General features: G+C 37.4%; 1 protein-coding gene across 3 annotated transcripts in view; it reads right to left on the bottom strand.

Annotated features, from left to right (window-relative positions):
* Positions 1-27,588, bottom strand: part of Ca-alpha1T (Ca[2+]-channel protein alpha[[1]] subunit T) — a 114,311-nt gene that overhangs the window by 36,633 nt on the left and 50,090 nt on the right. For all 3 annotated transcript variants that reach the window (XM_069110374.1, XM_069110375.1, XM_069110376.1), the window contains 9 exons: positions 19,558-19,661; positions 18,600-18,775; positions 17,216-17,308; positions 16,563-16,741; positions 12,689-12,861; positions 10,077-10,420; positions 9,152-9,376; positions 8,929-9,058; positions 6,153-6,454 (listed from right to left, as the gene is read on the bottom strand). In XM_069110374.1, coding sequence (XP_068966475.1) covers positions 6,153-6,454; positions 8,929-9,058; positions 9,152-9,376; positions 10,077-10,420; positions 12,689-12,861; positions 16,563-16,741; positions 17,216-17,308; positions 18,600-18,775; positions 19,558-19,661 — 1,726 coding nt within the window. The remainder of the gene's footprint in view (positions 1-6,152; positions 6,455-8,928; positions 9,059-9,151; positions 9,377-10,076; positions 10,421-12,688; positions 12,862-16,562; positions 16,742-17,215; positions 17,309-18,599; positions 18,776-19,557; positions 19,662-27,588) is intronic.

Raw genomic sequence — 27,588 nt, 5'->3', positions numbered from 1 at the left:
CAGGGTGGTTGGTAACTGGTGGTACAAGCGGAAAGGGGGTGATTCTACGCGAAAAAAGAAGTCGAAAATATAGAATAAAAATTTTTTTTAATTTTTTTTTTAATTTTTCCATCGAGACAACGATCTACAGTGAGATCCGTTATAACGTACCACACGCGTACCAAGCGAAAATTCAAAGTCGATTTTCTCGAAAACAAAGCCTCGAACGAAAAATTTTTATTCTATGTTTTCGACTTCTTTTTTCGCATAGAATCACCCCCTTTCCGCTTGTACCACCAGTTACCAACTACCCTGTATACATGTATTTTCGCTATGAAATCGCGATGAACCCCTTGTCTCACTCAGAATTCTGTCGAAGATCGCTTTCTCGGGAACATTCTATTTCTATCTCGGTGTGTAGTCTCCCTTATGCGTCGGTTACAGAGCACCCTGTATATTACAATATTTATTCTCTGACGTGTGCAAATAGAAATTCCAAGTGTGTGTGTATGTACATGTATGTACATATGTGTAAATAGGTGCAAGTGACAGGGTTTCAGAGATTATGGCGCAAACAAAGGTAGGGTGTTAGCCACCTAAGGTTTTGGATGGACGCTATTACGTGTCGATAACACTGATACGATGATTTCCACGATGACGCCAGCAGCCGATCGCTACATTCGTCAATCACGACACTCCCTCTATGACGGTTCAAGAAGCAAAAGATCATCCTGGAAACCTAATTAAAAACGTATTTTGAATAAATTTGACGGATTTCTGTATTGTTTGTGAATGTTTATTTCGATAAAATAATTTCAATATTCTTCTACTGTATCGAAATAACTGTCGACCTCAAGCGTGTAAGATTTCTAAACTTTTAAATTCAACGTTTACATTTTCGTTAACTTTTTTTTTTATAAGGTATATAATTACAGTAATTGCAATTGCAGTAATCGATATTTTATAGATCTTTCAATCTCTGTCGATGGAATCGTTTGAAAAATGATGTCGCGTGATTTTTTGAATAAACTCGTCCCACGTTTCTCACCATCCTCTTTACGGTACTTTAAAAAGCTGATTTCCTTCCTTATCCTGCTTTTCGCTTCTGGTTCGTTTTAAACGACCCCGTAACGCGTTATGTGAGATTTAGGTCAGAACTCTATTTATTGCAGCGTTTCTAACTAATCTGCGAACAAGGAAAAACCATAAACGAGCTACATCATGAAAGAGCTGTTTAAGGATTCATTTCATATAACAGCGCGTGCAAATCTTCAGCGAAACTACAGCTTCTCGCGTTTGCTTTAAGACCTTTATATATAGGTTCCATCAATCTTCATGATGTAATTTTATTTTACTGTAAAAATAGCGATCAATAAATTTTACATTCTGCTATAAAATATTTATGGTTCATACATGCATTACAGCGAGATATAAAGTTTCTTACATAAGAGAATTTAATAAAATCCTGCACCTATACCTATGAAATCTTTCTGTATCTTGGTTATTACCGTCGAATTTTATTTATTCTGTCCTCAAACATTATTTCTGATCTTTATTTTGAATGTTGAAGTGATGTGATTTTTATTATGCTCTTATCGTCGTATAAAGATAACGTAAGTACGCTGGTCGCTCGATAGATTACGGTTAAAAGTTGGCAAATAAATTTCGTCGATAGATAAACCGGATTAACGGCATTTCGCTTTTTACGAATAGTAAAAAAATAAAAAAGAAAGGTACTTCACGAGTCGTATCGCCGCGCTAGACAATTTGTGAGTCGTTTTTTAAACACAATCGGATGATTTCACCTTTTATGATCACCGTGCACTTTGCTACGGTACCTTCTATACAAAAACAGACGTTTCAAATCCGAAGATAACGTGAAAGGAATGATTGAAGCGATTCAAGATTTTGTGTCGTAATCAACGCTATCGAAGAGGAATAGCGAGTTAATCGAGGCGGTTTCCTTTAAAAAGAGTCTACGTGAAACAAAATATAGCGAATTGGGCAAACTTTTAGTGGAAAGTCGTTGCCTCAGCTGGATTTTAGCTATACCTGAGTTACAGTACCACGCCAAAAGAATTTACTTGCAATTCTCAATGAGAATTAAATAGTCTGCCAAATAAAAAAAAAAAAAAGCTATACCTGAAAATTAATAATTGATAATTCTTTTCAAAGGAGTTTCTAGCATTCGTTAAATTCGTTTGATGTTTGATATTTGTAGCTGTTGGAATACAACGATATTAATCGCATACAGATGAGGTGATTGATCGTACGGATTCTTTCCTTCGTTGTCCAGCGATATCTCCACTAGCGTGCATTCGTGAGATGTACCGCGCCGACTAGCACGTGCATGCTCTTCCGAGAATTCGGCGGAAGAAGCGTAAGGATATGGATGGAACATTCTCGATGGGCACGTCGAGAAGCTACTAGAAGGTTCTGTGGCACATGTGACATCCACACAGGTCACACTCATTACTGCATAGTGAGTGGGATTCGAAACCTTTTCAAGGGCCATGGGTCACTGAGCCAGTCAGTCTGTGAATAACTAGCCAACTGTCTACATTTCACAACACTTACTTATATTCACTGTAATAATTGCTTAATAAATATCACATTATATTATTTCAACACAAACATCGTGTCTTCCACAGATTATTAATCTTAATTCCAAGATTAAATTCTAACAATAGCGGTACTCGACAGTAAACTTTCCAACGGTTTCTGTCCCGTGGCTCGTTACAGAAAGACCCTATTCTTCGGACAGGATGATTGTCAGATATCGGTACATCCTCGCAGAATATTTTCAGCTAGCCTAAGCGCTTTAAATTGTAGGATTTATTTAACTAAGTCTCTCCAAAGGGACAAATAGTCTGTGTCTTAACAGTGCCTAAATCTACTACGGGAAGGTACGGGAAATCTGCTTTTCTCACATACCATGCTTCCCGCTAGCAACTTCCTCTCAAGGGCGGTTAGCATCCTTTTCCAACCACCAACACAAAATTAGCCAATTAACAGCGACGTCCATTTCCCTCGCTTTCCGAACCGAGGCTTTCCTCAACGAATCCGATAATCTCGCATCCTTAGACACACCCCATCATAGTATTCCTCTGTAGCATCATCGTGACGGAAAGTTAGTCGTTAGACGCCCGTCCGAATCGATAGTTGGTAGTTAAGGTAATAATTGATCCGAGTTTCTCGACGTCTTAGGCAATCATCTTCCGAACTTGTATCGTGCATCGAAACGCATCGACCCGAGTTCGAACTTGTAATCGCGAACAGCGAAGTGACATAACGGGTCACTGAACGTAGCCACGGTCACGGGAGTGACGTGTAATTACGAAGTAATTGCATGGCTCTCCTTAAAAACAAAGATTGAGACGAGGGGTACAGAGGGGTACGGAGAGGAGTACATAAGGGCAGCTCCACTTGGACTAAGTTTCATTCATTCTGCTTGTACAGTGAACAAATCCGTAGAGTCACACCAGGATCGTGTATCACATCGCATTCGTCAGCCCGCTGACCGTGGATTCGTTATCGAACGTAAATTCATTGTCATCGACATCTCTTTTATCCAATCGCCGCTATTACTTGTTAAACTCTGTAATAATCACATTTGTATCAATAAATATCAGCTATAGTACATAACAGCGATGGCCAATTCACGGGAAGATTCGTTATACGCCCCTAACTCCAATGATAACCCGACAAATATATATTGTTAAATTATTCGAGTGTTTCTTCAGTACCTAACACGACCTATACCCCTCATATTAAAATTTCATAATAATTTCTTTCTTTTTTTAATATTTCACATTCACAATTCGTCCAATTTGGACATTTGGTAGAATTTTTTGGCTGTTTGATTATCATGTGGGTGGCTACCCCCAGCGGGGTACCACCTTCGTGTTTGTTAGGTTATATCCTTTATGAGATCTGTCGGGTGTTTCATTTTTAGTCTTCTTTCTATGCTTGATGCGTCGATCGTTTCCCCTGCCAGTCGGTTCGGGTGCGTTGCTATTCTTTCTCTGTACCTTCTTGCGCATCTGCTAATCTCCTGCTTGACCGTTGGTATTCCCAGGTCTTTCCGAATGTCCTCGTTTCTAACGTATCATAGGGCGTTTACTATCGTACCAAGAATTTTAGCTTGCATTGTCTCTATTTTGCTTATATGGCTCATTGCTGCTGTTCCCCATAGTGGTATTCCGTACGTCCAGATTGGTTTTATGATCGTTTTGTATATTTTTAATTTATTTTCTATGCTTAATTTGGATCTTCGACTTGTTAGCCAATGCATTTGTCTCCTTGCTATCTGTATTTTGTCTATTATTGATTTAGTATGCTGATTCCATATGAGTTGTGTATCTATGTGGAGTCCTAGGTATTTGACTTGCCTCGTTTGTATTATGTGCGTGCCGTTCAGAAAGATGTTTGGTGGTATCTGTTTTCGCAGTGTGAATGTAATATGGTTGCATTTAATGGGCTTTGCTTTAATTTGTTTAACTTGTAGCCACTTTTCTATTTTTGTGATATGTTCTTGTAGTAATGTGACTACTGTTACAGGGTTAGTGCGCCTGACTAGTACAGATGTGTCGTCCGCGAATGTCAGTATTTTGCTATTGGTAGTTGTTGGTATGTTGGCCGTGTATAGTGTGTATAGTATTGGTCCTAAGACGCTTCCTTGCGAAACCCCCTTTCATAATAATTTGACTCGAAATCTGCTATTATATTTGGGCCCTTTTTCCAGAAAAATTGTGTGTTGACAAAGCGACGATAAGAATGTCAAACCATGAAAAATGACACGATTTTCAAGAAGATCCAATATTTACCGAAAACGCAACAAGGGATTACTAATTCTTTCGTTAGATTCGCGAATAATTGTTTATACAGGTTCGCGGAGAACGTGGCGCACAATTCAAGAATTCTACTCGTGTCAGCTTGAATAGCCAGCTATCTGGAAATTGTATATTACCGTGTCTGCGATAAGCCAATCTCTGCTCTGATTGAAAGATAAACAGAAAGCTTGCTTTTTCAACCAATATCAACCACCGTAATCGAATATTTTGTGGGAACGTCTGGGAAGATTGGCCGAATAAGCGAGCGACTGAATGAGAAATAAAGGGGATGTGAAAAGGCGAAAGGAAAATTGACCAGTTTCATTGTACGAACGATGAAAATTGAAAGAGCATAAATAAAAATTAAATTGAATTATTAAGTATGTCGTGTGACGTTATTGTATCGCGTTATGTCATCGTGTGTATAATGAGAGAATGTAGAGAATGTTCGATAATTCAACAAACTTCGTCTACGAGTTTAACAGGTGGCTGCGATTGAAAAGCGTCATTAATGTACGTTGCATACGCATACTTATACAAGGTAACTATCATAACGGAAACTATGAACTAGAAAACTATCGAAGACGAGAAAGAATCGAATAATTTCTCGAGAAGTTGTTGGTGATTGAAGACACCTGAGACAAGAGGTTCGTTTACTCTATGCAAACGATAATCGTTGTACCATCGATACGATGCAACATAAATGACAATGTAGATATTTAAAAAATTAAAAATAACAAGATACAGGCAGATGAGTAAAATATCTGTATCACTGTCGATTATATTTATGTCACTATAATTGGAACGTTTATTTCTTGTAACGAGTGGTACATAAACGAGAATCGTGTTTTAACAAGTAATTACTAACGAACGAGAGCACACGTAAAAAGAAACACAACTGATCGAAGCGATATATGCGTATCTGTGATAAAATCACAGAAATCGGTCAGACTTTACATACATTTCCAGAATCGTATTCATTTACAATTAGAATTATTTCTTCTTTCGCGATACACATAAAGACATTTTTATACAACTTGGAGAAGAGAACAGGTTGAACTAATAGCAGAAATCGCTATTTTTCGCGCGATGCATACGAGTAATGAAGAAGTTTGAAGTATCAATCGCCGAGTGACTGTTTGGCAGCTTCGGCTTGGAATATGAAATTCAACGTACGTGATCTAATAAAACGCGCAGGATTACGTGAAATACGGTGGTGTCAATCGGCGTGACGACTTCGTGTTTTCATTTCTCTAGCCTCGTTATATCGCTTCCATCGACTAACTGTATACTTCTGACACGGATACCGAATATGTCACGATACGAGATAAAAACACTGACCTGGTTATGATATTCTATCCCCATGCTCAGAGTATTGATCAAAATCGCCAATAAGATACCCTGTTGAAAATATTTGTGCTCGACCAGCTTCTTAATCGACCGTCTTATGCACCGTATCGCGCAAACACAACGGTTGCCGCAAGTTCTCAACACTCTTCTAGCGCGGGAAGTTTTCGCCCATTTGTCACCTTCGTCTGGCCATTGATCAGTGCCCTGGAGTTCACAGCAACACGAGCAATTATCAATGTCCGACGCTAACCACTGCGTACGATCCTCCAGGGTAATACGTCGATCCGTTATTCCTAAAATAAACGTTTCTCTATATACATACGCGCGATCGTCGAATGGAATACTGCGTTCTCTGCTGATTTCAATCGCACGTGGTATATTTCCTTTAATTTGCTCTTTGTCGTAGGTGAAAGGTAATTTAAATGCACGGCGTAGATTCGTCTAAAGGCAGAGCTCAAAGGGATTGTTAACGAATTGATCATTACACGTAGTGAGAAACACTGTAGCTGGAAGCGCTATACTTTGACATATTGTACCACGAGTTCCCGAATATCGCACTTGGAAATACTGCACTTTGAAATACAGTACTTTTGAAATTTTGTACTTGGAAATATCGCGTTTCAGGCTACTGTACTTTGAAATACTCTATTTCCAAGTATCATATTTCCCGATTCCGCGCCTCAAAATACCGTAATTCGAAGTACTTGCCATTCGAAACACCGCATTTCGAGACGTCTCGCTTGAAATTATCGATGATCCGAGTACCGTATTTCGAGATATAGTAGCTGGAAATATCATGCTTCGAAGTTATACAAGGTGGTTGGTAACTGGTGGTACAAGCGGGAACGGGGTGAATCTACGCGAAAAAAGAAGTCGAAAATATAGAATACAAATTTTTCGTTTGAGGCTTTGTTTTCGAGAAAATCGACTTTGAATTTTCGCTCGGTACGCGTGCACTTTATCGCGTCTCGTTATAACGGATCTCACTGTAGATCGTTGTCTCGGTGGAAAAATTAAAAAAAAATTAAAAAAAAATGTTTATTCTATATTTTCGACTTCTTTTTTCGCGTAGAATCAACCCCTTTCCGCTTGTACCACCAGTTACCAACCACCCTGTATATTAGGTTGTTCGAAAAGTTTCGTTCGTTTCATAAGATGATAATAGACGTTCGGAATTTCTGAATTACATGTCCTCTCCGAGCTCTAAACCTAATGACTCCGACGTCAGGTAAAATACCCCGGGAAAGGATCAGCCGGAAGGACACGGGATGGACAGACGAAACCGAACGGCTGGTAGGAAGAATCAGCAACGTAGGAGGACAGTATATCATCAGACATCCGTACGAGTGAAATACTTCGCTCTCGACAAGATCTTACCACCACCGTGTTCATAACATCAAACGTTACTTTTATACAACAAGTGCAAATACAGTGCTAGATTACTCTAACACTCGATCTATTAAACCTTGAGCGTTAATTCATTCGAGGTACGCGATATCGACCGAGCGGTTTGACCTGACCGGTTGCTCTTTAATCGATAATTCGCAACAATAGATGAACAACAATTTCTGTTTTATATTACTTTATCGAATCAAGTATGATCCATTTCGTCCTATTTTTATTACGTTCCTGTATAATTCAATAAATTAATATAAAACAAAAAACATTGTGCGTCTATTATTTCCTTATGAAACGAAAAAAACTTTTCGGACAACCTAATACTACCAAGTATAGTAATATATTCCTTTCTTAACACGTTGACTGCCACGACATCCGTATTCGGGTGTCAGCAAAGTTTCTGGTCGAGCCACGTAACCCATATTCGGGTGTCGCTTATTTGACTACTTGCTAAGGATCGTCGTAGGTATTTGAAAAATATTCCATAATAATAAAACTGTTGAATTGTTATAAAATAAAAATACGGAAATGGTTTGTTAAAAAAATTATTTAGAATGTAAAACTTTAAAGCATTCTATACATAGCTGAGGTTGGTCGGGACAATTTGGACAATAAGTTGTTGTTTTCTTCGAATTCTTTTGTGCCTTTGTTCGGTCCATTCGACGTCTTCTATTTGCATAACATAGTTTGCGTGCGCGTCTAATGCTTCTTCCGGAATCGTTTTTCCGAGCGGCGATATTATGCCGACTCCGTCGAAGACGAGGATTTTTTGTATTTTCAGACAACCCTAATAATTTTCCAACTAATAATCGTCTAAATATTCTAATATTTATATTCTTCCTTGTTGCAATTTTGTAAACCGTCAAAGCGTTTACAACAGAAATTCCCAGAAAGAATCGAATGCCAAGTTTTCCGTACCATTTGATTCCTTTTCTAATTGTGGTGGCACAAGAAACCGCTTGGTCGGAATAATCCATACCACACTTTCCTTCGTTATATTCAACAACAGCTAGTGGTTTTAATGTTGCGAACAAACGAAACGAAAGATCATTCTTGAGACCACCGTATGAGCGACTAGCATTACTAAAATATCGATGGGAGCACCTAGCAGAAAACGCTCGATACTGCTGTACGCGTGGCCTGACGGAGATTTCTTTGAAAACACGCGTGGCAGTCAACGTGTTAAAACTCTTCGGCAAAATCAAACGTTACCCACGATATTCTCAAATTCCATTTATATACCATTTTCTCATCCAGCCTCTCGATTGCAAGAGCTACAAACTAGGAACAACAAGGTGCAGGTAGGTATGTTCTCCAAAAATATAGATTCAAATATAGCGAAGAGGAAAAAGAGCAAAAGATAATATACCTTTGGTAAGCGAATTGAGAAAAGAATCCAACGCCAGCTGACCGGTTGGTAGCGCGGCGCTCAAAGCTCCGCTTAACGCCAGTAATTCTTGACAAGTCATGGCTTCGTTTCCACCAAATTCAGCCTGCATCTGCGGTGACACATGTTCACATGACAAATTACGCGAATGCAACGGACACGAGCCGGTGAAATTCCGGCCACATGCGCTCGCAGTGGAATGTACCTGTATGTGGTCTGGCAGTGGGCTCGACCAAACATTCCCGTCACCGGTCTGCGTCATTTTTTCGCAGGAGCATACGTTCCGTTCGCCGGGTGACACCGTCGTCGAGCCGGCCTGCAACGCGTTTCCGACGTTGTTGCTGCCGTGCAACAACACCACGTCGCTGAACATCACGCTGCTCCTTCTACGATAGTTCGTGCAAGGCGGACTTAGCAGCGCGTTGTTCGTCTGAGGGCGTAGTTCAATTTCAACGGGGAATTAAATTCAGAAATTTTGCATCGTCTACCGATTACTAATGAGTTTCGAAACGTGTTTAATCCTTCGCATTTAGAAGACCTTAGGGGATAGATTTTGATGGGTTTGTTGGCTTGGAAAGGCTGTTGCGCGAAACTTTAGTATACAAATATCGCTAAAATGATAACTCGCAAATAAAAAGAAGAAGAAGAGCCTGCGTGTACTTTTTTTTTATTCATGAAAGATTATTGACAATTAAGTAAAAAAGACTAATTTGAAACTCTACAACTCTAACGTAGTACTTCTCGTTCGAATATTAATTTCAGTCGTTCGCAAGTTACACTGATCGACTTCGCGAATTAGAAAATACCGAAAAGCGATATCGCTACAAGTGCCGTTTCTTAAATTTCCTCGGTCATCGTCTTGTCGCAAATAAACCGACAGAAGCAAGTCGTTTGTTTCTTGCGTGTTAACCATCGCAACTGAAACAAATACTACAACGTTGTCGGAAAGAAACGAATGGAGAGCAAAGTTGATCGGCTTAACTTCCGAGAGACGCATTAACGAAAGACAAAATATTCAAAATATATTCAAATATTCAAAAATATTCAAATATGTGGAATCTTCCTACGATTACCTTGAACGCGGTTCAACGCCAGAAACCAAAATACTAAATGGCGTGGACGGAGCATACCTGAATACTCGCTTCAGTCGCGTTGGAAAAGACATTGTCGCTTCCATTGCAGGAAACGGAGGAAGTCCTATGCAGTGCCATACGATGGCACACGTTCGAAGAGACGTCAGCCTCGGAGATCTCAGGACTGGCACGAGGTGCAATCGCCAAATTTCCATTGCTGCCGCCGTTATTACTGAGAGCAGTTGCGAGAATCGCAGTCTGCGTCGGAGGACTGTTCGCAGCAAAATCAGTGAGCGACCCTCCGCCGCTAGCAACCCCCTGCTGTTGCTGCTGTTGTTGCTGTTCCGCGTATTCCAGGGCCGCCAACAACCGAGGACATCTACCATGATGGATTCTCCTATCTGACGAACGTATAATAACGTGCATGGTAACAATATTAAAGTGGGTCGTATGAAATTCAACGATATCAATTATGTTAAATGGGAATCGATATATCGTGTCCCGTGGAAAAACTGTCGAGCAAGTATTAATTGCATGGAAGTCGATAAAAATGAAAGACCTTAAAGAATACTCGATACCAAGTCGCTTCATGGGTCTTTGTGCGGGAGTCAATAATTATCCGCGGCATATCTACTTGTAAAATTTTTAATTGGAACCAGATGTTTCGAAACGTATATGTTAGGTAGATGATACATTTACACTGTACATGTGAATGTGCGTGTAAGCGTCAGAGGACGTTCAGGTCTTAGTTGAGACAAAAGATTGTTAAAAGCTTCTAGAATAGTCTGTTTGACAACAAGTGTGCGTGTAAGAAGGTTATCGAGGTCTTCAGAGTGTAATATATATGTATCGATGTTGTGTGCAAATAAAGTTATTAATTTATTATACCTTAACAGTATATTTTGTTGAGCGTATTAAATTCCACAGGGTCGAATGTTTTTTTACGTTTGAGGAAAAAATATATCAGCTTGTTCGAAAAGTTTCTTTCCTTTCATAAGGTGATAATAGATGAACAACAATTTCTGTTTTGTATTATTTTATCGAATTAGATGTGATCCATTTCGTTCTATTTCTATTATTACGTTCGTGCATGATTCAATAAATTAATATAAAACAAAGAACATTGTGCGTCTATGATTTCCTTATAAAACGAAAGAAACATTTCTGACGATCTAACAGTTTTGTCGATCGTTGATAACGAAAACGTATTTCTTCCGATTCTTCCGCAAGGTAGTAAAATATCGAGGCAAATTGACTGAAAAAGACGAGCTTATTGCTCTTTTAGTTGATCGTTTGCCGAGTGCAATGTTATGCGTAGCGAACATGAAAAGATTAAAAGAACGTTAGAGGAAAATCGTCTGCCGTTTCATTCGTTTTTACTAAAACAAAATTAAAAAGAATATGATTATTTTTACGTTTGTAGACGTTTGTAGACTTTAAAACTATCGCGTGTAACATATATAGTACCGTAATAAAAGCTATAATTTGAAAAACTATCGGAGAAACTATTCTATCAAATTGATAAAACAGAATGAAAGAGGCAGCAGTGTGTTAATAAACACAGACGTATAAACAAATCGTTTACGAGATACATAATTTCTTAATGAACATGTAAAATCCGGGGCCTACGCACTTCCTCCACACTCGATACGATAGAACAGCCACTCTTCCTGGAACCTGCGATCACTGTAGCATTGTTCCCAACACACACTCCATCGTCTGAGATCTTCTATTATTCCCGCAATAATAGCGTCAGTTTAAGTGATATTCTCAAGCAATCGCGCGGAACAGCGCCAGATATTCCAGGAATCTCTGATCGTGTACGTTCATCTCTAAAAAAACGCTCTCGTGCTTGCAGTGAGACGAACCACCGACAATTTAAACGTCTCTCGTAAGTACGTTCTATGCGGATATCGTTGGCCGATATTCCAGTTTATCGAGATATCGATTATTTCGTGATAAGAACGAACAGAATTATCGAGTTAAACGTAATAATTGAATACCTCGAGAACGATTGGTTCGCCCATTCACGTTTATTAAAAAGTTTCCTGCTACTTTTACCGAGTTTTGTAAATTCGCCAAGCTTCTGTCAATAAACACGAGAAGGCATCCCGTATTTTCGTAAAGAAATACAATTACTCGGAACGGAGAGTTACATTTTAAAAAAAGAAATTACGAGAACGAAATTTGGACGAAAAATTCACGAAACTTGTTCCCGATTTTACAAAATCAACGAAATTTCCTTCTCTCCAAAATTCACTTCCTTTTCAACAGATCAGTCAATTTCCTTTCTATTGAAATTAATTTTCCTCTCGTAAGGTTTACGAATCCCCCGTTTCTTGAATTAATTTTCTTCGAAAGAAACAAATTTACGAATCTCTTCAGAATTTATCAACTTTACTGACTCGAAAGATTCTTCCGTGAACGAACCACGTTCGACACGGAAGAAAAGCACGTGACACCTGGACCGTTTCGAAGACGATTAAATCTTCGTTTCTTTCAGAAAAATGGCAAACTACACGGGCATTCGTTTCCAAGGGAGAACATATAGGCGAAATGAAACGGAAACGTCGAAAAGATGTTGCAGTTTGCAGAGAAGCTCGTAAATTACAATGAAAATCAAACGTTGCAGGGGATTAATCCTCACTTAGGAAATACAACTCTCTTACCTCCGGGTAATCTATTCGAATCAGGGCCGGGTGCACCTGCTCGAAACGGGTGTCCATGTTGTTGCTGTTCCTTAAGTAAATTCTGCTCGCGTTTCTGCTGTCTTTTGTATAAATACACTCGGTACCTCTTCATTAACCTTCTCTTTCCTCTTCGCCACAGGTGTGCAATATATCTGAGAAGATGCGGTACGATTATAGCAGAATGGAACAACCAAAAGACAATTTCAAATGGGAACTCCTTCGTTTCTCGAGCGGAGAACCGATGGAGCGCTATTTCACTTCGTTTAACGTGACATTGCCACGGTTTGCGATCATTTCTTCTCCAAAAATTCCGTAAGACAATCGTTGGTCTTTCCGCGTGGTAAGATAATAAAATAGGATATTGAAGAATAAGAAACGAATAATCGTATTATGGAATGGAATTATTTTAACACTTTGACTGCCATCGTAATGGTAACCGGAGCGCTTCAACTTCTTACAATTGTAAAAATTCTATGAAAATTCACAGTTAGGGCATTTTGAATATAACCGATAAATAGAAGATACTCTGGAACAAAATGTGCCCCATTGGACGATTAAACGTTTTTATTAGAACATCAATAAAAAAAGAAAACAAATCTTGTATCTAACGGTGTACTGTATTTGCATCCATAGCTTTGAAGGGTAATCTACGAATATTATTATAAACACAGCTTAGAAAATAATCGTAAATGCTGCTTTATAATCGTATAATTGAAGTTAGAAGTGTGCACATACCTTACTATTATATATAGAACGAGCAAATACCGTTTACTAATATCTTGTACACGTTTCAACGATATATTCTGCACGTTTTGCTTACGACGAAATAACGAATGCGAATGGTTTGTTGAAATAAACGAAGCCTTGTTGTAATACGTCGCTATCAACTGTTACCAAGGTGCCACGGTGGTCACCCGTGACCACCAATAAGATAAACGGTCCATTGGGGAAGAACGTTGTCTTACATCGTCGATTTATTATTATTTTGCCATTGTATGCTTGGAATAATAAAAATACTCCCTTGGCGTCCTCGACGAAACATGTGATTTCAGCGTGGCAGTCAAAGTGTTAAACGAGAATTATTCGTTTTTAAAAGAGAGGAGAAACGGACCAGTGTTTTGCTTCGTTTAACGTATGCTTTGTCACAGTTTTCCAATCATCGTTCTCTCAAGAATTTAATAAAACTATTGTTCGCCTTTCCGCATGGTATACTTTAAACGAGAATCCTTCTTTTTTAAATGCGATGGCTCAATCGAGGAAACCTTCGATGATATTACGAGAGAGTTTGCAGTTACTTCTTCTGCAAAAATTTGACGTAATTGTCCGATAGAATTGTAAGCTTGTTCCGTGAGAAAATAGAAAAAGAATAAAAAATGAGTAGTAGGATAATAGAACTATTCTAAATGAGAACCCTTTATTCTTGAAGCGGAGGACCAATGTAGACTTTCACAATATTGTAAGACTCTTTGATTACTTCTCCTCGACAACCTTAATAGAGTTATTGTGCGATCTTTCTGCTCAATAAAATAATAAGATAGAATAATACGATGGTCGTCTTTATGTTCAAGATAAAACGATCGAAAATGAAAAATAAACAGCGTAGTGGCGAAATTGTTTCCTCGAGGATGTTCGTTATTTAAAATGGTAGTCTAATGGAACACACCTTGATATACAACTTAACGATATACCAAGAATTTTCAATTTCTCACAGAGAAATCTAATAAAGTCGAAAAGTGTGTGATAATAGAACCATCAAAAAGCGAACAATATGGTTTGCCTGGAAATTATTAGAAAAAGCGAGGAAACTTTTGCTTTATATCCTGAAACTTCTCTACAGCTTTTTCTATGACGTATGTGATACAGCGGCCAAGTTACTCCTGAGAGAATAAAAGTAGTAGCATCCCTTTTATTCTTCCGGATATGGTAGTATATAAATTTCTACGAAATTCGAAGGAAGTTTAATCAATATGTAAATCTTTAAAACACTCAATCACACACACGTGCGATACGTTCGAGTTGATATTTCTAAATTGCCTATCTTCGATTTTTACTTTTATTAACTTTTATTAATATCGAATTTGATTCCCAGAGTAACGCGTACCTCGTCCTAATTGTAATTCGTAATATTATTTGTACAATATTTATGTTTGTTATGCGCATTACGATAATACCTCGTGTGTTTATTATTATTGATAAATATACAGAGTGGCTGGTAACTGGTGATACAAGCGGAAAGGGGGTGATTCTACGTGAAAAAAGAAGTCGAAAATATAGAATAAAAATTTTTCGTTTGAGGCTTCGTTTTCGAGAAAATCGATTTTGAATTTTCGCTCGGTACGCGTGCAGTGTGTTATAACGGATCTCACTGTAGATCGTTGTCTCGATGGAAAAATTAGAAAAAAAAAATAAAAAAAGATGTTTATTCTATATTTTCGACTTCTTTTTTCGCGTAAAATCACCCCCTTTCCGCTTGTACCTCCAGTTACCAACCACCCTGTATATAAGTGTATTAAGCATTCGTTACGTACGTAAAAGGATCCAGGTGTATTTCTTGTTCTTGTTCGTATATTCGCAATTATTTCAGATCACAAATTATACAGGGTGGTTGGTAACTGGTGGTACAGGCGGAAAGGAGGCGATTCTACGCGAAAAAAGAAGTCGAAAATATAGAATAAAAAAAATTTTGTTTTTAATTTTTCCATCGAGACAACGATCTACAGTGAGATCCGTTATAACGCACCGCACGCGTACCGATCGAAAATTCAAGGTCGATTTTCTCGAAAACAAAGCCTCAAACGAGAAATTTTTATTCCATGTTTTCGACTTCTTTTTTCGCGTAGAATCATCCCCTTTCCGCTTGTACCACCAGTTACCAACCACCCTGTATAAATACGATGTATGTAAATAGGCGATGGTACATTTGAATAACATGCGACGCAAAGTATCGAACTTGGTAAAAAATAAATTTCACTATTTTACAGGCTTTTCGTTTGCAATTCGTTCGATCTATTGTAATTGGAAAATTTGTAAACGTTATTTCGTACATAGAAAAGCGATCTTTCTTTTAGGTCTCTTAGGTAGCGATGAAAAACAATAACGAGAGAAGAAACGATTACGTAGGTGGAAAAGAGAATTTGAAAAAATTTTCCAATATCTCTATTTTACGTTCGAATGAAATCTAACTAAAATCTACATGTCAATTTTGCGACATCCATTTAAAATACCGTTGCATCGATCAAAAATAAACGATACGTTTACCACACTCGTGTTTTCCGTAACTGAAACTAGAAAATTGATACAAATTGAAAATGAAAATACAAAGCTTTTTCTATATCGTGCGCGCCAAAAAATATAAAGTTAAACGAACGAAAATCAATACGTATCTTTTTATATAGAATGATAAAAAGAAAACGTAATGAAAAGACAAAAATCAAATTCGACAATTACGTGATAAATAAACTTTCGTTAAACCTTTATTCGTTATTATGTAAAGAACCGAGAACATCGTAATGACATTATTATTTTTCATAAAACGGTGTTCCGTGTTCCAGTTAACAGAGTTGCAACTTAATTAATTATGAAAATATAAGGGCTGATACTTTTAAGCGTTGAAATACGTGACTAAACTCTGATCCTCAGGATCTTCGCTTACATCGCTATGATTTTCAATGTACACGTATATATCGTTATCCAGGTTATATCAAGTTGTGCTTGAACTTTGTACTTTCGTGCCTTGGCTATAAATTTCCTTTTTTTATTTCTTTAATGCCGAGAACAGCGAGAGCGAGAGAGACAGAGAGATAGAGGAGAAAAAGTTAATACGCTTTTGCCGTAAAGTCGCTTAAATACTCACTTAACAATTTCAGCGTAACATGTAGTCGGTTCGGAGGTATTCGTCGACGACGCAAGCGTTGATGTAGAATGAAAACGTGCACGCTCCAGTCGCATTCTTTCCATCTCCCGCTTTTTCGTCTCTGAGAATTGCGTCGCTATCACGACTAAGCAGAGATTAATCATGAAGAAGGAACCAATCTGTAACCCAAATTTGTTCAACTTGGACCATTTCCTCTTTTCTTTTTTTCTTTTTTTTCTTTCGCTCGTTAACAGCAAAGAAACGTTTCTCTTCCCGTTGCGAAACATCGTGCGATTTTTGAATCCGTAGAAAAAGGTTTCTACTTCCCTCTACTTATCTCTATTTAATCAGAAAAACATTCCGTATCGCAGAGTAAGAAGTAAACGAATCTTTGTTTCCTTTTAGGTTTCCATCAAACAGCATTTAAAAGGAACGAACTAAATTAAAGAAACGAAGAATATTTTATATTCGATATATACGGTGGTTACAAGAAATACCGGCACACCGTTGTATTTATTATGGGATTTTGCGTATGCTAGAATTCCACACTGTAACTGATGAAATGTAGAGGTTGATGAAAAGATGCTCCATCGGGAAATAAGGCTACGTGCCAATACTTTTTGTAAATATCGTGCATGAAGTAATAAACGTACCACGATTAAAAGGACGAAGTATATCCAGTCCCAAAAAGAATGAGCATCCTGTACGTAATACATTATGTCTGTCCATCCCTCCAGACTGATTACCTATGACGATATCATTTACTTTGTCAATTTTTCTCGTCCAAGCAGTTGAAATCTCCGTGGAGAAATTACGTTGAGGTGCATTATATATCGTAGATCGTCGAACAAAAGATTTTCTTAAATTAGTTAGCTTTTTAGAAAAGAATAAATGAAATTACGAGTCGCTACAAGGTTCGCTAACGAACAGACTGCGAGTGTCTATGCGAATTTACATTTCAATGAAAAACAATTTTTCATTAATTTAAATATAGTCGATACTTCAATTTTTATATGCACAATATTTTGTGATATATCTGTGCGTATTTCGGTAGAATCTTGATTATCAAAGCAGATCAACGAACTATCGATTGATGCAAAATTTAGAAATGCTTCTTCGTAAGACGTGGAAACTTCGACAATTCGACGTTACATTTTTGTTTCAAAATTCTCGTTTCTGTTTAATATCGACGTTTCTAAAATAATTTAATATATATTCAATATACGTGTGTCCTCGATTTAAATATCGAAACTTGAGGAGCGTGTAGGGGATCGATAAACCGATGAAAAATGAGTCCTTTAGAAATTCCCTGGTTTTCGATCCATTTCGAAGGAAATCGCGGAAAAATGAAGAAAAATATTTTCGTTTGTTCGTATATTTATTCCAAAATGAAGAATTATAGCCGTATCCAACCGCAGCTGCAGTGCACCAAATATCAGCAGCGCGATGTCTGGCTGCAATTAGAGCGGTCAATGTTAGATGTATCTAATGGTTGCGTTGTTGCAAAAGGTCAGCGTTTTCAACGGTATCCTCGTTAAATAAACGATAACACGTATAAACAAGCGCAGATGTGCGAACGAAAAAGCAAGAACAATTTTTGTTTCCTTCCCTGCGATTTTCTCCAAAATGTTGGAAAAACCAGCGCTTCTGAATCTCTAAAGCGCATTTTGGACCTCTACACGCTCTCAAAGCGTTGGCATTTAAATTGGGTTTCACGTTTCCTACAAATGCAGAAACATCCGCAGTCTAATTGCCAAGCATACATATAGAATAGATAAGATTGGCTACTGGAGCAATCCTTGACCTGCTGCATGTTAAACTAACTCGCTCGAATAATAAGAATACTCACTCGATTATACCAATACTATTATTATAACCAGTTTGTAACATGTGTGTGTGTTTATGTGTATATATATATATATATATATATATATATATATATATATATATATATACTAACAAAAGTAGACACGTATGTGGGAATTTTGGCTACGGTGAAGTTTCAGTTTCTGAATGTGAGAGAACTAGGACACTCACGAGAAATATTGCGACCCAGGCAAGACCGATATTGTCGAACGATATCGTTCCTTGGAAAGGATTGTTACCCTGACCCTTGCACTCCGTGTAGTAGTAATTCCAATTAACGCAGGTGTCGTTGGTGATGAACGTTGCGTTATTGTTCGGCAACGCGGTGCTATTGCAAATCACGTTTCCTAAAAGCAAGAACACTTCAGTGGCTTGTACGAATATCACGCTATCGGGAAACCGATACGAATTTCGTTCTTTGCATCTGCTGAGAAATTAACGTTCGTTAATGAACTTTAGAACGATGTATGTTTCGGACGGCGTTGTTATTAGTTTTATTAGAAATTACGTATATCTATGGAAAGAATTCGGTAAATCTTATTAAATTTCTTATTAAATGAAGTAGCTGTCGTAGGAAAATTTCTCAATATCTTTACATCGACTGCCGACAGAAGTTGAATAGAAAATCGAAAAGTGGATATTTTTTCACATTTTTCGATTTAAATTCGTGTCGTCGATAGAAAATTACGAGAAGCTCGGATCGTTTGCAAATACAGAGACAGACTTCGGAAATATCGTAACCTGGAAATACATTTCCATTTGCTACGTTTTCCTATTTGCGAATGACGAGAGTCGATCGATTTAACGCGTTTAGTGATTGCTAATTTCGTATAAAATTCTGTTTCCGTGTTTCTACGTTTGCAGTTACGAAGATAGTACTAGCAGTCACAGAGAGCATCGAATCCATCGACGCTCGCGATTTCCATCGAGATATGTGACGTTCTTTTGCTCCTATCCCGCGGGCATATTTTTCCTGAAATTCTGGTGACAGCGATGCCGAAACCACGCGATGCCAGTGTCGAACGAAACCGTGAACTTGTTCTCGATGGAAAGCGAATAAAAAAAAGGGTGGGGGCAGAGGGAAAAAAAATTAGAAAACCAGTGAAAAGAATATCGAAGATGCACTCACCAAACTTGAGCGGCGGTAGGTTACTGCAAGAGTGCATTCCGTTGTCATCGGGACGCGAGCAAATGTAGTCCTGACCCTGATATTCGAAGTACTTCTCAAGGTCGCTGGAAAAGCAACGAGCCACAATTAAAAATCGATTTTGAAACAAGACCGCATCCTCGCGCCTCGTTTCTTATAATTAAGAGGTTGCATGTATATATGTATGTATGTATGTATAGATGTATGTGTATATATATACACACACATATGTATATGTATTATGTAAATATGCCTTATGCACGAATGCACTCGTTGCATGCTTCGCTTTATGCGTGTACACTGTGTATATGCAGCGTGTTCCATATGATATATTATATATATGTATATAAAGGTTATGTATAATATATAATGTATACAATATGTACTTATATAATATACGTATTCAGGCTGTTTCAGAAGCACAGATCAATGAAGGAGAATATTGGAAGACGATGAAAGGGAATGTCTCTCGTCTGACAAACGTACGTTCCATCTTGTGTTGTTTTTTTTTTCTTTCTTTCTTCTTTTTTTTTTTAAGTAATTGAGCATTAGAATGATACATACAAGTTTGAGACGCTTGTCGAGCAATTTGCCAAACTTTGGTTACGATAAAGTTTCTGGGAACAAATTGCATAGAAACTATGAACTATATATGTACATATAGGTAATTACGTAGGTTGGCCATACTGTTCCGTTTCTGCTGGAAAGTTCTGACCATGGCTAATATCGTTTCAGAGGAACCGAGAAGCGAAAAAATGCAAGAAAAATTAATTTTCCTTTTGTAGTCGGTTTTGAAAATATAAATCTATTTTTGGTAGTTCGATGTATTTAATTCTTTTTAAGCTTCAGTATTAGTAAGTACGAAATTTACGAATTGATTTCCATCGCCGGAAAATGTAATTATTGCTTGATGTAATTATTGTACCGATGAATTTCACTCTCGCAGAATGATCATCGCTCAGTCTTCCTTTTCCTTGTAAGCTTCATCTACCTCTTGACCTTTCTGAATTTCTTATTCAGAATTGATTGACAAATGAATCTGCGCCGCTACCGGGAAAAAACTGGTTCTCTCGTAAAATCCTACTTTTTATCCATTCTGACCCGTTTTCTCCGCGTTTAAAAAGGAAAATTCGATCAACTTTTTCACGGTGATTTCTAACAAGCTGTCGAGCATACCGCATAAGGGAGTTTCAAATGCAATTCCTAGGTTAGAAAAAAGAATTCTTTCGTCAGCTTTTAAGTAATTCTTTCAACTCGCTTGTAATGTAACTTCTTTTTTTGAGATTTGTAATAAAGTGATAGAATCATTTTTTTTCTTTTTTTCTATTTGACGCCATTATACGTATATTATAGTGGAATAACGGGGCGAAATTTCATCGAAAGTGGTTCAGTGGTTCGGAAGAAAATGGGTTGTGAATTTGATAAAACCCAGTTTTCGATTAGCATTGTAACACTTTAAAATATAAATTAAAGCTGTGTAATTCGAGCAAAGCATATCAGTTAATATAATTTTTACTATCAAACGAAAATTCTTAATTACTCGTTTTTACAACGTTATGAATAATACGAGAGAAATCTCAGTCGAGTTGCGAGGATACTATAATTAATATTACAAAGTCCTGTCTATGATTTAAAGGCAAATACAAAGTAGCACAACCTTTGCGTCAAACGAAGTATAATTTCTTGCCGGAGGCTTTACTGAAACCCTACGGATGTGACCGTAGTTTGGCACATTGCTCGTCAAATATCGCCCGAAACGTCCATTTTTTATACTTCCATTACTAGGAAATTAGGCGAAATCGTTTACTCTTATCTCGTAAGAGACTGTTACTTGTTGTTTCGTTAGTGACTCGTTAATTATACATACAATAAAATTGGCCGACTTGTCCAAGTGCTTCGACGAATTTTCAAATCCGTATCATTAAATTTTCATTATACAAATTATACCGAATTTCACGCGTCATGCTTCCAAAAGTTTCCTATCTAATTTACCACGGATTTACCACGATTCTTAGGAATCTCTTATCAACTCTCGATTCTCCTTACTTTACTCCAATCCTCGCAAATAATTTCTAGAAATTCCTAACCTCTACAGTCTCCTATTGAAGTTATCGCGAATTGGTCGCAAACTTGTCGAACCGATAGACACTTCTCTTAATTCTTTATTCTCGCGCGATTTTCGCGAACAATTTCAAACAAATGATAGCATAGAAAGATTTTATTAAAGCTATTATTATACCATTGATCAACGATTCCCAAACTATTGCAACGTTCACGAACGACTATTTACGTTAATCGCTCAAAAAAATATTCCTTCCATCGGCCACACCGCTGCCTCCTTTATCGATCTCGTGATCTAAAACGCTTCACGTAGACATATACCTATAATATACAATATACGATACGCAAGACACGTACGCGCGCGCGCGCGCTCGTGTGTAATTAGGCCCATATATAATATGTTGTAGATATGTGCAATAATCGACGATAAGAGATTATGTATAATATATATATATAAAGAGTAAAAGAAAAGAAGAACAGAAGAGAAAATAGAAACGCAAGAGAAACAAAGGCAGAAGCGAGTATCGAGTTTGCGTGCACGCAAGTCGGCGTTTTGTATCGAGATAAAACGATAAGAAAGAAAACCGATAACGCCCGTGTAAGTACGGGCCGCTCCAGAGTCACCTGCTAGATGCAAGAAAGTAAATGCACTCTTCTTCGGCTTCGAGGGCTGCCTCTTATCGGGCTGCTATTCAATTTTCATCGTGTGAAGTAACACGGCCACTAAAACAATGTCGAGCACCGCGACAAAAACCGTTTAATAGAGACACGCCCGATACCGACCCCTCGCTATTTGTATACCGCTTGTTACGACCGAGGTGTAGCGGCCATCGTCAGCCGTTGTTTGTACCGGTAAGCATCGATACGACACAACCTTTTTCCTATATCCCCATAACATTTTTTCTCTTTTCTTTGGATTCTCCTCCGGGACGATTTAAGATGGGATTTTCTATAAGCGTCAAATACGATGGCTTCTAAGATTTTTTGAACGTACCCTCGTTACCTTTGCTCGCTAACTTTGTACCGTAACATTTTCTTCGATATATCACGCGTACTGCGTATGTGGAGAATTTTGAAATTTCATCGAAACGCTATTGCGATAATCGCGTTGGTAACACTACTGACCGCTAGCGGTTCAACAGCATACGCACATCCATCGGTAGCTCAGGCGCAGATTCTTTCTGGCGCCGGCACTGTTTCGGTTTAGTAAGTTTTTCAAATTGGTATAAAGTTGTGGGAGTTTAGAAAGCAACGCAACTGACACAACTGAGCAAGGTACCTTAGTACTGAATAACAAATTACTGCTCAAATAACAAGATAGATTGCCGACGACAAAAAGCCGATTAGTAGGCTGTCGGTCGGTAGGCGTCGGCGACAAAGAGCCGATTAATCGACTGTCGGTCGGTAAAGTGGTAAGATGTTGAACGAATCTTGAAACGCATATCGTACGTATTGCACAAAACGTTCTGAAATTTCACGAGTAATATAGAGAAACACGATTGTCGTATTTGTAATTATATTATGCGGCAAATTTTAGGGTTACGTTATACGTGCAATTTTGAACGAACCTTAATACGTGTGTTAATGTACGTATTAAATAAAACTGTGGTGATTATACTGGGCAATTTTTTAAGCAAATTCCAAATGTGTAATAGAAAACGTTTGGAAACTTCGTTATCACTGTAGTGCAACGTGACTATCATCGTTAAATTGGTACTCGAAACGAATCTGAAAACGTTACATACTACGGAATATTTAATATACAGGGTGGTTGGTAACTGGTGGTACAAGCGGAAAGGGGGTGATTCTGCGTGAAAAAAGAAGTCGAAAATATAGAATAAAAATTTTTCGTTCGAGGCTTTGTTTTCGAGAAAATCGACTTTGAATTTTCGCTCGGTACGCGTGCGGTACGTTATAACGGATCTCACTGTAGATCGTTGTCTCGATGGAAAAATTGAAAAAAAAAAATTAAACAAAATTGTTATTCTATATTTTCGACTTCTTTTTCCGCGTAGAATCACCCCCTTTCCGCTTGTACCACGAGTTACCAACCACCCTGTATATAAGTGTATTAAGCATTCGTTACGTACGTAAAAGGATCCAGGTGTATTTCTTGTTCTTGTTCGTATATTCGCAATTATTTCAGATCACAAATTATACAGGGTGGTTGGTAACTGGTGGTACAGGCGGAAAGGGGGTGATTCTACGCGAAAAAAGAAATCGAAAATATAGAATAAAAAAATTTTTTTTGTAATTTTTCCATCGAGACAACGATCTACAGTGAGATCCGTTATAACGCACCGCACGCGTACCGATCGAAAATTCAAGGTCGATTTTCTCGAAAACAAAACCTCAAACGAAAAATTTTTATTCCATGTTTTCGACTTCTTTTTTCGCGTAGAATCATCCCCTTTCCGCTTGTACCACCAGTTACCAACCACCCTGTATAAACTACGTCACAGATTCGATGGAATCTTCAACTCATTTGCAAGTTTCGAAGGATACGTCCACTTTTTAACACTTTTAGAAAATCCCTTCTTTACTCTCGGGCCAATTCTCGCTGCCAAATGGATTGTTTTTTAAAGTTCCAGTGGTCAGATTATCTTTAATTCATCCGGTCTCCTAACCGTTTTATATTCGTTGTCCGATGTAATTTTAATCGCCATTTAATCCCGGTTATTTAAATTTCTTAAAACAAGTTTGCCTCGAAAGGGCCTAAAGAACGAAATAATCTCCCACGACTCAACTTGTCTTTACAGGATTTGGCGATCCTTATCCGCTTGAAGATTTTCGAAATACTTAACAAAGGAGAATACCAGCGTTGCTTTCGTTTGAAATGTTTCTTCATAATATTATAAGTACTAATTGCCTTTGTACAATTTCATCATCTTTATCGGCTCTAAGTTCATTGAAATATATAAATATATTTAATCCTTTAAGCACGCGCACCTTTTCGTAGCTTACTATCGCAAAAAAGTAAAAAAAAAAAAAACAAAAATGATGAGAAAAATACAATATTATTATCGTTATAACGCGTGTCAATTAGTTGACTGATATGTGGTTAACATTGAGATACATAAATACGTAAGCGTATAACACGGATACAAATATTTATCTGGTAGAAAAGAAAATGACAGCATGAACAGAAAATTATAATTATTTACGTGGTGTATAAAATTCTAATATAAAATAATCGTAAAACAGATTAATTTCCACCTATGAAATTTCGTGAAAACTATAATATCGCTGTTGGACGACAACCGCGATTTACGAAATTTTTGATCCGTGGTCTATGGACGACAGTAGAATTTAAAAGGTCAATGAATTAAATAATATCGTATAAATTCGTCACGTGAAATATTTCTTCGCGACGTTGTAAATCCAAAAGTCGAAGTAACCTACGATACAACTTGTTTTATAGGATTCTATGATTTTTATTGGTCCGACGGTACTTGATACATGTGTTGCAAAAATACATCGATTCTATAAATTTACCATTCGAAATGATTGTTCGCGAGGTTGTAAATTTGATACCGGAGAAATTTCCTACCCTTCATCTGCATGAAATTCTACTCATAGTATACCAGCGTTGGAATTTCATGTTTCTACGCTATGGGAATTTATTAAAAATCGCATCTTAAGAGCACCGTTTCATTTTCGTTTCGTGTTTTCACTCGGGAAAAAATGGGAAATCGATAAGAAACTCGTGTAAGCAACTTCCTCGTTTTCTTGTTCCTCGGTGCCCTTTGAGAACAGTAGGAAAACAACATTTGCAGAATTATGGTTTCATGGGTGTGCCAACGCGACATCAGTCCGGCCAAATCGTAAATAATATATTTTTTGATTAAAATTGAATAAACTACCAACGGCTAGAAATTCATGTCGCTTTATGTAAACTTATAGATTGTCAAATACGAAGTTGTTAATAATTTACAGATTCGGTCGAATCGCAGTTCGTAGTTGGAATTTCTGCTGAATTTTCTGCTCGTATCTCCGTGACCATCTTTTGGATAATCTCCAAGCTTTTTCTCTTCAAAATTCAAGCTCTTCCTCTTTAAACTATTTACACGGCCATTACGGTATTTATTTATTGCAAAATCAACTAACGACTCTTGATTATTGTTGCATAAATAACATCGTGACGTAAACATTGTTACATAAATGGACACAAGTATAATACGATGTAGAAAATATTTTTATAAGGTGTTTAAACTTGCTTTATGGTCTCGCTTATGCGTTGTAAGCGACGTTAAATTGATTAAGCTGATTAAAATTCCACTTCTTTATATATATATATATATCTCCATTGTAAAGTCAAGAATATTAGATTTTAGAAATCTACTAAAATTACGTATCACGTTACCTTTTTTAAATGACTGCAAATTTTTGACGAATTCAACAATTCAATTTTCTAGCACAAAAATTTTTGCATAAAACCTGTTAAAGTAACGTTCACAAGGACCGACGATAAGTTTAAAATTCGATACGAGATACGAAACTGTTCCATTTCTATAAACTTCAAAACGATATTTATTTGGTAGCGATAATTGACCCAAATGTATAAAGCTACTTTATTACGTAATAATTCTGGTGGTTTTACTTGAAGCATCGCATCTATATTCACGGACCAAGCGTTATATTTATTTTCATTTTTATTTACGCTTTAATTTAACGAAAAGGTGAAGGTAGTTTCTTTTTTCCTTACTTTTAACAGCAACGTATAATTTGAACGAAATATACAGGGTGATTGGTAACTGGTGGTACAAGCCAAATAGGGATGATTCTACGCGAAAAAAGAAGTCGAAAATATAGAATAAAAATTTTTCGTTCGAGGCTTTGTTTTCGAGAAAATCGACTTTGAATTTTCGCGCGGTACGCGTGCGGTACGTTATAACGGATCTCACTGTAGATCGTTGTCTCGATGGAAAAATTTAAAAAAAAAAAAATTAAAAAAAATTTTTATTCTATATTTTCGACTTTTTTTCGCGTAGAATCACGCTCTCCCCCCTTTCCGCTTGTACCACCAGTTACCAACCACCCTGTATACGCGCTGAGCAATGGCATTAGCAAACAGACAGTAACATTCAAGGACATCGGAAATTTGATCGAATCGATCTTAACGAATTCGTAATTTTCACGAATATAAATAAATTCCACGTTTCGCTTTCACCTACAACATTTTTATTTACTCGTACGAAATAATATTACTTTGTTTGGTTCGTCGATCGTATCACAGCGCTGCAACGTCGAGACGACGATAACGTTCGATCAATTTGATTAGCAAATTAATAAATATTCGAACGTAAAAACGTACCTGCAAGCATCGGGAATATCGTTGAACACATTTAACGTCAAATGGTTGTTCGTGACTCGATAAATGGTATAAAACAAAAAAAAATGATATTTAACAGCTCGAATTTACCGAACAATTATATTTGTCGTATCAAACAACTCCATTTGATACCATTCGAAATACACAATTTGTCGTTTCTCGCGAAAAATCTATTTATCGATTGAAATTAATTTAATAATTTATTTAACGTAACGTTTAATATACACGTTCGCATGGATTATTTTCCATGTTACACGTACGACAACGACAACGACAAGCGTATAAATAGAAAATCGGCCAATTAACGCGTTTCCACGGCGAGTTATGCGAAATTAATCGACATCGATACGAATTTCCAGTAAATTCAAATTCTGTCGATACATCGAATCATACGGTGGCATCGTCACCGCGCGGATTAAACATATTAGAGGCATCGAGCATCGAGCATCGATCATCGTATCGCAACTGAAACGCTCTGTAATAATTCAATTGTCATTTTAAATTTCAGCGGCAGGGCACACGTTCGAACCAACCGGTACGCGCTAGTTAGATCAATATCGCGTCCCTCCAAGTAAATCATAGAGAACAGCATGCGAAAACACGCGACATAAACTGGAAAT

The sequence above is a fragment of the Bombus flavifrons genome, chromosome 3 (assembly GCF_040668555.2).
Source record: "Bombus flavifrons isolate JBK064 chromosome 3, iyBomFlav1_principal, whole genome shotgun sequence".
NCBI lineage: Eukaryota > Metazoa > Arthropoda > Insecta > Hymenoptera > Apidae > Bombus > Bombus flavifrons.
Note: the sequence above shows the minus strand (reverse complement) of the source record. Positions and strands in the feature narration are given on the sequence as shown.